Source organism: Aplysia californica, unplaced genomic scaffold (assembly GCF_000002075.1).
Source record: "Aplysia californica isolate F4 #8 unplaced genomic scaffold, AplCal3.0 scaffold00390, whole genome shotgun sequence".
Taxonomy (NCBI): Eukaryota; Metazoa; Mollusca; class Gastropoda; order Aplysiida; family Aplysiidae; genus Aplysia; species Aplysia californica.
The window spans coordinates 252,260-267,005 of NW_004797660.1; the positions used below are offsets into that span (position 1 = coordinate 252,260).

The following is a 14,746-nucleotide window of genomic DNA, read 5'->3' on the forward strand; positions in this document are numbered from 1 at the left end:
AGAGGGAGAGAGAGAGAGAGAGAGAGAGAGAGAGGGGGGGGAGACAAGAGAGAACAAACAGGCAGACAAACATAAAGAATACAGACAGACAGACAGACAGACAGACAGACAGACAGACAGACAGACACGCAGATGGACAGTGAGGCAGGCATGAGGCTGGGGGTGGGGTGGGCTTGAATATTAAAATAACTTTTTCTCTTTTGTCATTCGGTCGTTTTCCCCGGATATATAATAACGTAATGCCTATATCGACAGAAATCAGTTGTGACTGTTGGAGAGAGCGACACACACACACAAACACACACACACACACACACACACACACACACACACACACACACAAACACACACTCATAAACCGACCAGAGGTGCTCTTTAACCATCCACGTACACCCCTAACTGACTGGCAGCACAGAAACAAAATATGAACGTGAGCTGCTTTTAATACGAAAATGTATGCTTATGTGAATTTCAATAGGAAGATTGAGAGAAGTGAAATTACCATTAGTCAGACAGAGAGTTTTTCTTCAAACAAAGAGAAAACCATCGATACAATAACGGTCATGAAGTGAGAGAAAAAAAAGCAAGACAAGAAAGACACAACCAACAGTGGGAAAAACAAGATGTTTGGCCAGCCAGTGGTGGTCTCCAACTATCTGCAGAGTTTTTGTAAACTATTGTGAGGAGACACTACAGGGATGGTTCACGACTAGAAAAGATTACTTTTTGTATCTTCAACAAATCTATACACGATGCAATTTATTCAGTGTATTCAATTTTTCGTTCATTCATCATTAATTATTCACTTGCACATACTTACCTTTTTCCCTTTTTTCCCCTTCTTCTTCCCTTTCTTTGTGAGGCCATTTCCCAGTTTCACAATGGAGTTGAAGGTATCAGAGGTCATGAGGTGTGTTGTGCGAACTTTCACTCCTCCGAGCTTGGCTGTGGGTGGGAAAGACATGAGACCCAAAACCATTCAACAAACTTTTGTCCTTTGATACTGAACTCCCTGCGGAATATTTTTCTTCACTTCTATTTTAGGAGGCCAGCCTCTTAAATTATCACAATTGTAGGGATGGGGGAGCGAAACATTTACATTCGTACTATATAGGTGTAATGATGTTCTGGAATCAGGCGCTCATAAATTTTGGGCATATTATGGAGAAATTGGTAGCATTTGTCTTGCTTTGGGTAAAAACAATACCCATCTAACTTAAATAGAAGTCGAGATATGTATATTTTAAGGAGGTGCAGGTCACCTGGTATCTGAGGTTAGATTAGCTAGAAAATGGCTGCCAAAATTTGGTAACTTCTATAGCTTGGGAGTCCTTGGAAACTGAAATTTACATTATTTGTGCTTTTAATCAACGTTTTTCAGTAAAATCCACACAGAAATTTGTTATTTAATTGAAATTTACGTTAAAAAACGAAATATTCATAAAAATTGTAAAACCGGTGGAAAAATGGCCGGTTTCTTCAATTTAATTATTTTGACATACGCATAACTTCACCTTGGAAGACAACAAAGACAGTACTGAATAAAGTCCAGACTTTCATTAACAGATGTATGAGGAGTATCCTAACACTGTCCCCATCGTTTTATGCAAGAAAAATTCTGAAATTATGCAAAATGAATTATTCGGGGTGCATAAAACCAAGCGGACAGCTAAGAATTAAGTGGACCGATAGAACATGAAACGAAGAGCTGTTTATTTGTTTTTTATAGTAGAGGGTTTTACGGCGCTCGCAACTGCATAAGGTCATATGAGCGCCAAGGGGTGGGTATCAACAGAGAGAGAAGTCTTTACAGGGAATCAGACTTAGGCTGCTCAGCTCTCTAGCTTCAACAGGACAAGGTTTTCTTCGACTTTCAAGGCGCCCCGGAAATAGCAGGTCACAAGAGAGTGACAAACATACAAAAGAAGTAGAGGAAAATAACAATAGTAAGGATCAGGAAAGAAAAAGCAGCAGTTCCCTGTTGTAGATCAGGCACAGTTATGAGCGTGACAAGAGTCAGCCCATTTACAGTTCTACTATGCTATAACGAAAAATGTCCCCCCTTTGGGAAAGGCCTAAAGACAATACAGTCAGTGGCACTGCCCCGGGGAGTACGAAGAGCTGTGGGAAAGGACAAGACAAAAGAATATAGAAGTAGAAATAGGACTAGGAAAGTGGCAGTGGATGGGACACACCTTAAGAAAGCCAAGCGGAAACATCACAAGACAGTCACTGCAATGGAACACACAGGGAACTTGAGGCAGGGGTAGACCATGGGGAAACATGGAGGTGATGTGCAGAAAGGAACATGAGAGAGATGAACCTCACTTGGAATGAGCTTGGAAGGACGGTCCAGGACAGAGATAAATGGAAGGAGCTTGTATGTGGCCTATACCCTGCCAGAGTTGAAAGGCATTGATGATGATGATGATGATGATGATGATGATGATGATGATGATGATGATGATGACGATGATGATGACGATGATGATGATGATGATGACGATGATGACGATGACGATGATGATGATGATGATGATTTCACCACGATGCCTCATATATTTGTTTCACTTCAGGCAAACAAATTGACAATAACCAGTAGAGAATTTTGAACTGAGGATAAAACTAATTTCTTTTAAATCTATTTACTAAATATTTATAATCTTGTCATTCAGTCCGCCTGTTTTTGAGACCCCAAAATATTAAATCCAAAGTACCAGTATATAAGTAAATAGAACTTTTAAACTTACTACATACAGACATACCAAAAAAAAAAAAAACTTTTTTAAAAGCTATATCCCGATATTGAAAACTTTGCAACTGCCACACTGTTAAGGAGGAGTTTGCTGTGTCAGGGAAAAGGAGAAAGGGAAGGATGGGTGGTGGTGGAGGAAGAACAAACCTTCTTTACGAAACTCCAGCCCGTCCAGGATCTCACGACCTCCAAGCTCCCCAATATTGTTATCCTCAAGGTCAAGCTCCTCTACACACTTAGAGTTCATGAGAAGCCTGCAAAGAGTTTTTGTTCATTTTATATTAACATCTTATCAATGCAACAACAATCTTATCAATAAAACAAAAACAAAATCTGGATTGATAACAAGAATAATAACACAAGAAAGATCCGTGAAGATAAATCCAAACAAATGTCGATGACCTCAGGCTCAGTCCTTCTAAGTCTGAAGACATACAACAGAATTAACTAAAATCAAAATCCGAAAACAGAGGTAAACCCCCAAAAAATGAAATCCCCCAGTTTTTTTTCTGCTATTCGAGCAACCTCTCTTAACTCTTTATCTCCGGCAAGCCACTCCCAGCGGCTCGCAGTCAGAACCCCGGTGCCGGTGAGCCGCTATCAGCAGTTTGGCAAAATCCTTTAGGCTTTAGGATGAATTCGACATCAAACTACTTTTTGGCAATTGCCGAAAACAGGTGCTATATACCGGAAGTTCATTCATTAGATGAAAAACTATCAAAATAGGTTTGCTAGTTTTGATTTAATGACCTAATTTAACGTTTTTGTCCTTTTTAGATTTAGCGCCAAAAAAGGGCCCCGTCGTTGTGGGTTTACCCCCCTCGGAGAAAAACAGTTAACCAAAAACGCGCCTAAACTAAAGAGTTTCCTACAGTTTTGGTTTAAACGGACTCCACAGCATTTTTCACTGGAGAAGGAAAAAACTGATGTTCTAGAAACTGGTGGTGGAGCATAGATGGGCTCTCGTGGCCTAGAGGTTAAGGTGTTCGCCCCTCATTCAAAGGTCCCAGGTTCGAATCTGGGTAGTGACCGAAAAATTTTCTTTTCTAAAATTGTCTCCTTTCACCTTCCTTCCTTCTCTCTTGCAATATTCTGTCGTCTGCTTTCGTCTCAACTTTCTCCACCCACCCCTTCACCTCCTCTGCACCCTTCACCGGGCTCCTGACTCTTTCTCATGCCTTTCTACTTCTACTCCTTGGCTCCTTCTTACTGCTGTCTTTCTGCCACACCTCTGACCTTCTGGTAGGAAAGATCTACACCTAGCTTACTCGGACAAGGGCGAAAAATCTCGGAGGTCTCATGTGCAAGTTGCGCACGTTAAAGATCCTTTGGAGGTCCAAAATCGAAAAGAGTAGACTTCGGCCGCCACCAGGGCAAAATTCAAAATTTCCTACCAACTGAAAATGTTTGGCGTGTCCCGTGCGTTCATATGACCTTATGCAGTTGCAAGTGCAGTAAAATACTTAACAAAAAAAAAAAAATGCTTTGTCCACTTGACTATTTGGCTCATCTATATTGGTCTGAGAGCTGGGATATAACTAGATTATATAAATGTGTATAATGAGGTTTCTGGCTGTCTAAAGTATAAAAGAATTGGTCTCATCAGCCACAGCAGAAGCTACAACTCAACTTAACCTTTAATTCTTCAAATTCTGCCATTATTTTGCTGGAGAAAAAATATTCTCCTCTGCTGATGTATTGGTCATTGTGAGATGTTGACGGACAAGCAATTGTGAGGCATCGTGGTGAAATCAGGCGCTCGTCAAAATAATGAAATTGAAGAAACAGGCACTTTTCCACCAGTTTGGCAATTTTTATCAAATTTTCGGTGTTTTTTGGATCAACACCTTTTATGTCCATATAAAAGCACATTTCCAAGTGAAATTCAAAGAAAAATGTGGATTAAATGCATAAAATATGAAATTTTCTTGTTTTCAAGGACTCTTAAGCTATTGAAATTGTCAAACTTTGGCGCTCATTTTCTCGCTAGTATTACCACTGCAGCCAGGTGACCCTCCTCCTTCAATCGCAAATATCTTGACTTCTATTCATGATAGATCAGTGTTTTTTTCATTGAAAGAAATGCAAATAAACAAGCTTTAAGATGATACCAATATCTCCAAATGCACAAAAATTTACGAAAGCCTGATTGTGACACAATTATCATTATAATGATAATTTTAAAGAGTAAAAGTACAAGATAAAAATCTGGAGTTAGGCAGATTGTGCCCGATCTACTGGCAAGTAAACAAGCAGTTTACTTTTTTTTAAAAAGCATGATGGTTAATATGTAGTCAATAAACTTACTTTTTGAAAAGCCTCATGCAAATGATGGGAGCAAAATGCCCCATGTCCCCGTAGCCATCAATGCCGTTGTCTGCTAGGTGAAGTTTGTGGACCCACGGGCCTACTGGGGGTGGACCTGCAGGCTCTTTGCTCTTCTTTTTCTTTTTACCTGATGATGATGACAATGGTAATGATGGCGATGATGACGCAACAATGGTGATGTCCCTAAAGAAGCGCTAATGAACAAAATGTTGAATGAAAACTTGCTAGATATAATACAAACTACTTTCTAAAATACATCCCATTTATGTATATTTGTTTTACTGCTTTAAAATGAAGATGATAGTGACATTTCTTTTTAGTGTTTTTGTCATAAAGTGCTTACTCTCAAGACTCATTATTTCAATTTACAATTAATGATCACAATAACGATGATGATGATGAGGATATGATGATGGTTAAGCTGAAAAAAAAATCTAACCGCGCTCAAAGACTAGAATAAAGGCACTAGCTACACATGTTCGTTCCTAACTGCCGGTTCAGAAAGGAAAGGCAAACCTGTCGCCAGAACCGCAGATGTGGATGAAAAGCTGCTAGTAAAAATTTAAACCGGGAGGCCGAACTGGCGGTTTCAACATGTTTGGATTTTCTGACTACAGTTCAGCACGTTCCGTCACCAACAGCCTTTGTGTGACTTCACAGGCTTAGCCAGCTTATCTCGTCACTGCCAATATCTTCAAAACTATATACCACACATAAAATCTGATTACATTTTTTAAATGAGTGACCCAATTTTAAGGCAAGATCCGAGCAGAATTTGTGGTTTTTCAATAATTTTTCTCTTTTTCTTTTTTCTTTGCCATGAGCAACTCATAAGCTGCAAGCAAATCGTCATTGTTCGCACACTCCGCCATTTTAAAAAATTTGACTTGAGCTGCGGTAAAACCACTCATGATGTGGAAGATGCGCCGACCCGTTGAACAGCAGTTTTGTGCGGTGGTTACAACGCCGATTCCCACTCCGGTTAAAACCGCCAGGTTGGAACATACATGTGTAGCGGCCTTGAGCAAGCAGCCCTCCACCCCCACAACCCCTCACCCTCCCCCACCCCCCAAACTACACACACAATCATCAGGAATAGATAAAAAGAAATGACAATTGCAGCCATGCAAAGGGAAGAGAGAGAGAGAAAGAGAGAGAGAGAGAGAGAGAGAGAGAGAGAGAGAGAGAGAGAGAGGGGGAGAGAGAGGGCAAAAACCATTATATTATCACAATCAAAGCAGTCAAGTTTTCAAAACTAGAACGACATAGACAAAACAGAAAAGTTTTCCTTTCCAGCTTCAGTCCACACCCCCCACAGATGCCATGATAAGAGTACATTTAAATATAATCTTACGCCTGGAAAAGGGGGGTAGGGGGGTTCTCCCCCCTTTTAAAAAAATTTTAAAGGGCCCCCGGGGGGGGGGGGGGGGGGGGGGAGGGGTGTGTCTTGAACCAACGTAATATTACACTTTTTTTTTGGTCCAGAGATGTTGACTTTATCAGAATTCCAACGTATTAAGGTGCTTTTGACATTGTCATGAGTCTCAATTTTTTCCTTATTAGTTAGCAAGAAAGAGTGTTTGCAATATTTGCTAAAATAATTTACTCTGTTATGTTTTAGTGAATGTAGAACTGCATAATATATTATTATGTGAATGTATGTATGTATGCATGCTTTTCATGAATATTATGCATGTAAAACGCATAGAACAATGATTGAAACACGGATTTGCGTGATATAAATATATTATTATTATTATTATTATTATTATTATTATATTATTATAATAATAATAAGCAAACAATGTAATATTACGGAATGGGGGAGGGGGGGGGGGGGACAAAAAGTCCCCAAAAAGGTGTAAGATTAAAATTTGAACAGCCCCTAAGCATGTGATTTCACAACTCGTGATCCTCACTTACCTTTCTTTTTCTTTTTCTTCTTCCCACTGCCAGGCTTAGAGTTGCCTTCCTTGTCACTGCCGCTATAATCTCCGGCGCTGGTCAAGTCGTATTTGCGTTGTGTCTCTGTAGGTACACACGACATACTGTGCTACTTACAGGTGCATTGACGTACGGTTTATTACTGGGGCTGGGATTTGGCGGGCGTAGTATCATGCACACTCGCACTCCCACACCCATACATGTGCAACATAATATTTTACCACACAAACATACAAGCAGACACACACAAGCACTCCTTTCCTTCGTACATACACACATATGAACAGTACACACATACAAGGTTGCGGGTTTGGCTGGGGGTTCCAGCCTCAGCTCGGTCCAACGTTGTGTCCTTGGGAAAGGCACTTTACACAAAATTCCCATTTGGCTCTGTCCTTTTGGAGATGGACGTTAAACTCGGAGGCCGCGCCTCTTAAATAACCTAATAGTGTTGATAGAGGCGATAAGCCCAAACCATTTCACCATTTTCCCACACATATGCCTCCAACACATGCCCCCCCCCCCCCCAACACACACACTCTAATGCAAACACACACACACACACACACACACACACACACACACACACACACACACACAAACATACATACATGTACTCTCATGCAAACACACACACAAACACTCTCATGCAAACACACACACACACACACACACACACACACACACACACACACACACACACACACACACACACACATACACACACACATGCTATTACTAGAAAGAACTGGCAAATAAAATTAAGACAATTTGAAGAACAGAAAAGGAAATATGAAAGTGTCAGACTTTTCAATGATGAGTATAGGCAAAGGCATTTTCCCAGCTCGCTTTTTAATACCGTTTTTTTTTTTTTCAATTCCTTGAGAGACATGGAGCCCAGGAAGAGGAGGGGAATAAAAAAGAAAAAAAAGTAAAAGAACAAGAAGAAAGACGAAAAGGAAGAGAGGAGGGGAAAACCCCCAAAAACCTAAATGTGAGGCAGCGTGGTGAAATCAAGCTCTCGTCAAAATACAGAATTCGTAAAAACCGGCATTTTTCCGCATTTCTTTTCCTCACTTCTCCTGTGTGCGGCAGCAAAGAGCCTAACCGCTACCCAAATGAGATTAAGTGTGGAGAAGAAAAATGGAGAAAGAAATAAAGGGCTTTATTTCTCTGGCCTTATACGGTCTGAAGTGTCACGACACAGTGGCATCAGGCGCTCGTCAATTTTTGGCATGTGAAGTTATTGGAATTGTCTAAAAGCTGATTAATTTGCTTGGCTCCCAATGAAATAAATATCCATCTATCTTGAATAGAACTCAAGATATTTGCGATTGAAGGAAGTGAGGTCGCCTGGTTTCAGTGATGAAGTTAGCGAGAAAAGGGCCGCCAAAGTTTAGTAACTCCCATAGCTAAAGAATCCTTCCTTGATAACAGAAAAATGACATAAATCTTTTTCAGTAAAATTTACATGGAAATGTGTTTTAATATGGACCTAAAAGATGTTCAGCCAAAAAATACAAATTTGATAAAAATTTCCAAACTGGCTGAAAAAGAACAGCTTCTCCGATTTCATTATTTTGATGAGCACCTGATTTCACCACGCTGCCTCACATATGCTCTCTTGAAACACCTCTAATCTCCAGCACTTATATGATCTTATTGTGCTGCAAGTGCTGTAAAACTCTTGCTAAAAAGGAGTCTTACACCGAGCAGTCAGTTTCTTCCTACCTTGTTCTGCCAGCAGTGCCTCCTCCTCTGCTTTCCTCTTGGCCTCCTCCTCCCTCTGGTAGGCTTCTATCTCTCCCTGGTCCACACACAGCTTGATCAGCTCCATGGTCCCCTCGCACTGCAGCTCATTGCCATCTAGGTACAGTTCTCTGGGAGAAAACAACAGAAGAAAGAGAGTTAGTTAGTTTTAGTAGAGGTTTTACGGCGCTTGCAACTGCATAAGGTCACATGAGCGCCAGAAGATTAGAGGTGTTACAAGAGAGTAACAAACATAAAAAAGAAGAAGGGGAGATAAGGACGATAGATGTTTGATAGGAAAGAAGAAGCAAACCTCCCCAGAGCACCCGCCAACATCCCACAAAATAAACTAATAAAAACAAAGTTCAAAACTGGTTTATGTGAATAACAGGGTAGCACACTATAATTCACCTGAGAGCCGTTGTGGAGAGAATGTGACCCAGATATTTCCCACTTTCTATTTGTAAGTCACAGTAGCACAGACTGAGGGAGAGCAGCGTCACGTTTCTCTCCAGCCCTTCACACAGATGCTGACAGCCCTTGTCGCCGAACCTGAGGAGGAGATCAGACAGAAACCACAGGATTTAGTTTTAGTAGAGGTTTTACAGACAGAAATCACAGCTGTTAAAATGCAGAACAAACCTGAAGAGGAGATCAGACAGAAACCACAGGATTTAGTTTTAGTAGAGGTTTTACAGACAGAAATCACAGCTGTTAAAACACAGAACAAACCTAAAGAGGAGATCAGACAGAAATCACAGCTGTTAAAACATAGAACAAACAGACAGAAATCACAGCTGTTAAAATACAGAACAAACCTGAAGAGGAGATCAGACAGAAATCACAGCTGTTAAAACACAGAACAAACCTGAAGAGGAGATCAGACAGAAATCACAGGATGGTGTTAAAACACAGAACAAACCTGAAGAGGAGATCAGACAGAAATCACAGCTGTTAAAACACCCTGAAGAGGAGATCAGACAGAAATCACAGCTGTTAAAACACAGAACAAACCTAAAGAGGAGATCAGACAGAAATCACAGCTGTTATAACATAGAACAAACAGACAGAAATCACAGCTGTTAAAACACAGAACAAACCTAAAGAGGAGATCAGACAGAAATCACAGCTGTTAAAACATAGAACAAACAGACAGAAATCACAGCTGTTAAAATACAGAACAAACCTGAAGAGGAGATCAGACAGAAATCACAGCTGTTAAAACACAGAACAAACCTGAAGAGGAGATCAGACAGAAATCCCAGCTGTTAAAACACAGAACAATCCCGAAGAGGAGATCAGATGGAAATCACAGCTGTTAAAACACCCTGAAGAGGAGATCAGACAGAAATCACAGCTGTTAAAACACCCTGAAGAGGAGATCAGACAGAAATCACAGCTGTTAAAACACAGAACAAACCTGAAGAGGAGATCAGACAGAAATCACAGGATGGTGTTAAAACACAGAACAAACCTGAAGAGGAGATCAGACAGAAATCACAGCTGTTAAAACACCCTGAAGAGGAGATCAGACAGAAATCACAGCTGTTAAAACACCCTGAAGAGGAGATCAGACAGAAATCACAGCTGTTAAAACACCCTGAAGAGGAGATCAAACAGAAATCACAGCTGTTAAAACACAGAACAATCCCGAAGAGGAGATCAGATGGAAATCACAGCTGTTAAAATACAAATCAAACCAGTGCCTCTGGTGCAATAGTTAGGCTCTTTGCAATTGTACACTGGAGATGTGAGTTCGATTCCCGAATAGAAGAGAGAGGGTTGTTTTTTTAAAAACATCTTTGTCTGTGTACTGGGGATGATGATATAACGTATTCCACTCATTGGCCCTGATTTACAATCAATTACCACAACTGCAATAAAATACAACATTGATGTCTTTTATCAACTCCGAAAATCCTAGTGACTTCTGTTTCTGAGGCTTGAGTGTCAGAAATCCTCACAGAAAGATTATATAAAACTGACAGTTCAGTTTCCCTTTCTTTCTTTTCTTTCTTTCTCTCCTTTCTTTCTTTCTTTTTTTTTGTCTGTATTCCTTTCTATCTTTCTTTCTGTTTTTCTTCCTGTTTTTTTTTTTTATTTCTGTCCGTCTTCCTTTCTGGCTTTCTTTCTTTCTTTTTTACTTCATGAATGAGACCCCATGCTCCACCTCTTAAAAGACCTATTTATGTCTGGTATGATATTATAAGCAACAACACCACTCCCTCCCCTCTCCCCCCAGCCCCAAACCACACACACAAACAACAAACAACAAAACAAAACAAAAACAACAAAAACAACTATTTGCGTCGCTGTCAGGAACAATCAACTTACTCATTATAATCCAGCACCAGAGTAGTGAGAACATCACAGTAAGCCAAGGAGCTGAAAAAAAACAGGAAAGAAAAAGAGATGCCTCAAATAGAGGAAAGGCAAGAGGTTAGACGTTGTTGTGTTTGTTGTTATCAATCATGCAATAGCTGGGCTCTTGTCTTTCTGTCCAATACCATTTAGTGATAAGTGCGGGTTTGCTGCAGTTGCTGTAATGTCCCAAAAATTGTGTTGTTAATGCTAGGTCTGATGTCATTTAGGGATGTGCAGTGGAACAGGTGATGATAATAATAACAATAATAACATTAATAATAATAAATATAATAATAATGATAATTATAATAATAATAATAATAATAATAATTATTATTATTATTATTATAATAATAATAATAATAATAATAATAATAATAGAGTTAGCATCTGTATAGTTTACATTCCCACTCAACAGCAAGCTCCACAGCCTCATATTATGTGTAGTCACACAAAGGACGCATTGGGAAAGTTGAACTGAAAATGTTCTGTTCGCAGGCAAAAGATTAATTATGGTCTGTTCCTTTTCTCTGAATGTAGTTGAGATCGTCTTTTCGTTTTGTAGTAGTCATATATGTTTGAAAACTGCTCTGCCTGTCTTTTCCAAAGCCCATTCGTTCATCTATTCTTCTTTGTTGTTGGTTTTAATGATTTATTTTTCCAGTGTTGTAGAAAAATGGAATGTTTGGCTGTTCCTGTTTAGATCCATTTTTGACAAATGTGCTTGATCTGTCATTTCCTCCAGGTGTGTTTGAGTGTCCGGAAATCCGCTCCATCACCAAGTTGACACCACATGATGTCACCGGGTGGCGAGAGCTAAACAGTATCTGTGTCACATCTTGGTTTAGATGATGGTCATTTTCTACTGCCTGCAACCGATATTGAGTTTGCGAAAATCACAATATAATACTCTGTGTTTTGTCAGGATACATGTTAAAAACTGTGAGGAGATGGTACAAAACTGTTTCGATAGCCATCGTTTCTACATCATAGTTGTTGCATTTCTCTCCATAGACGGCAGAAATCTTATCGGAACTTCTTTCATGAAATTGTGTACATATTTCTTATCTAGCTTTGGTTGTGCCTTTGAATGCAAAGCTGTCAGTACAGATGTGTAGCATGAAAGAAAATGGATAACACCTTCAGAATAGTGAATATAAGAACTATGCAAAATATTAATGACAATTATAATATACGAGACAGTTTGCAAAAAGTCATCAAATCTTTTCTGAATATGTTATTCATAATTATATAAAGTAGTCAGAAAGAAAATATTCTGATTCGAATTTCACCTAAAGCCGGCCATCCCTTTACAGGCTGGGCCTCGAGGCTCGGCTTGAACCAGGTCAGTGCAAGCCAGAGCAGGCCTGAACCTGGCCTGAAGCGGGCCTGCGCAAGCCTCACACAGGCCACGTTGAGGCCAACTTTTGGGGAAATCCCCAGCCTCAAGGTGGCTTCCTAAATATCAGTTACTGACTGATATTTTTTAAACAGGCCTGAGGCCGGAGTACTTGGAGATAGAAAAGAAGAGTAAAAAATGATAAAAACATTACGGATTCTTCATCAAAATCAGATTCTACTGCTGTTCGATACCAAACTCATGTGTCTCTTCCTTTTCTTCTTTAAAACAATGTAAATAGCTAAACTTGTCACAACAACATCCATTATATCACATGTGGCGCCATCCTAAATGAATACAGAAAGCCTGTGTCGTGGATGGCCATGTGAGGCGAGGCCTCAAGGCCCGGCCGGTACGTGGATGGCTGCCTTAATAACAAAACAAATATGCCACCTGAACGCACACAATACTTGCTGTTTTACTTGTCTATTCATATATCTTATGTCTAAATCATATCTGACTGTGCCTCGTTCATTCTTTTCCTGAAAAGGTATAAATTGTCCATTCCTCACCATCGGTTACTATTTGAAAAGAAAGGCTACTTATTTAGAATTCTAAAATACTGGGGAAAATTGCAGTCTAACCACAAGTCTGGCTAAGGAGTGTTTGGAGGGGGCTGCTGATAAGTTGTACTTCTTTAATTGTTTTCGCTGATTTTTCTGTCTGTCTGTTTTTTCTCTTTCCCTGCACTAAATGATAGGTCTCTTCTGTAAAAAATATGCTTCTTTTTATTCAAACAAATAAACAAACCTGGCCAGCCTGGGTACTGCAGGTGCGTCAATCAGGCAATCCATGAGCTCCAGCAATCTGATTGGGTAGAATGGTTTTTCTAAAAACAGCGCCTGTAAGAGTGGCATTAAAGAGGCACATTAAAGACAATGAAAGTGTGTGTTGTTTTTTGTTCTGATGTGCCACAACATTAATAAGGACACGTTATTATATACCTGAAATTTGGGTGTAGAATAAAAAACGGTATAATACACCCATAATTCGGGAGTATAATAAAATTTTAAAAACCCATCCATATCAGCTAGGTGCGTGTCACACAAAATAAATACAGCAACTTGTTAGGCTGCATTGGCCTTCAGGTTGAATTTAAAAGAAATTTCTTGGGTCCATAATATAATGAAGGCGGTGGGTGGGGGTGTGTCACACACCAGCGTCCCTCTCGCGAGCTCAAAATTTGGTCTCGTCGATTGGGCGCTTTCTGGATTTATTATTCGTCGTAGATTTGGTAGAATTTTTTTTAACACAAAAGAACATTACTTGTGTTCACCCTCAAATTCTTTCAACTTCTGTTGAAATTCCAGGGATGAATAAAATTTTGCTCCCTTGAATATGATTATCTTGTGGAGGATATTCAGTAGATCAAGTTACCGGTGCTTCCTCAGAGCATGAAACAGAAACTAGGCTTATGGCGACTTAGGTGGAAACGGAGAAAAGAAAAAAGAACCAAACTGTGCATGTGTCGTTCGGGTATAATAGCGTTTGTCATTCTGCACCCAAAATGTAGGTGTAGAATAACACTTCACATTACTAATTACAGTAAGGCACAGATACACGAATACAGAGCTCTAACAGTTTTCCATTCACCGACTGGTTGTTCACTTGGGTTCTATCAGAGAGGACTTTAAATGAAAAGCTCTAATTCTTATAGAACTTTTTAAAATGAGAAAGGGCATTAAACCCATACTATACCACATTTAGATACAAATAAAACGTGGGGCACACCCCAAAGCAAAATACATGATCAACCAGTTTGGTTTTTCACATTTACATGCAGGTGAATGGAGTTCGATTCCTGAGCAGGTAGGTTTTTTAATCAAGTATCTCAATCGGGCTGCTGGGATGCTGTATCCCATTCACCTCTGGTTGGCTGAGGCAGGCAGCGTCCAAACAAACCACCCTCAAAATGGTCTAAATTAAGTTGATGAATGTGTAAAACACTCAAAATTACTCATTTTTTTCTACTTTTTGTGCATATACAAGAAAAGACAACTGGTATCTGTGGTGTAGCGGTTAGGCACTTTTATGTTCTACACAGGTGACACAAGTTCCATTTCTGAGTGGGGAGTAATTTTTTTATCGAGTATACCAGTCTTTCTGCTGTAATGTTGTACCCCTCTCAACCCAGGTTGGCCTTGAAAGGCACAGTCAGAAGCCAGACTCCTAAATCATCTAAATTGTGTAGTTAGGGGGGGGGGGGC

General features: G+C 39.8%; 1 protein-coding gene across 1 annotated transcript in view; it reads right to left on the minus strand.

The window, feature by feature from the left end:
• Nucleotides 1–13,381, minus strand: part of LOC101855660 — a gene marked incomplete at its 5' end in the record, with an annotated part of 13,918 nt that extends 537 nt beyond the window's left edge. Inside the window, 8 exon segments of the mRNA XM_005103797.2 lie at nucleotides 821–945; nucleotides 2,903–3,009; nucleotides 5,063–5,210; nucleotides 7,007–7,111; nucleotides 8,759–8,907; nucleotides 9,188–9,328; nucleotides 11,111–11,161; nucleotides 13,290–13,381. Of these exon segments, the coding sequence (XP_005103854.2) occupies nucleotides 821–945; nucleotides 2,903–3,009; nucleotides 5,063–5,210; nucleotides 7,007–7,111; nucleotides 8,759–8,907; nucleotides 9,188–9,328; nucleotides 11,111–11,161; nucleotides 13,290–13,381 (918 nt within the window).
• Between the last annotated feature and the right edge of the window lie 1,365 nt (nucleotides 13,382–14,746).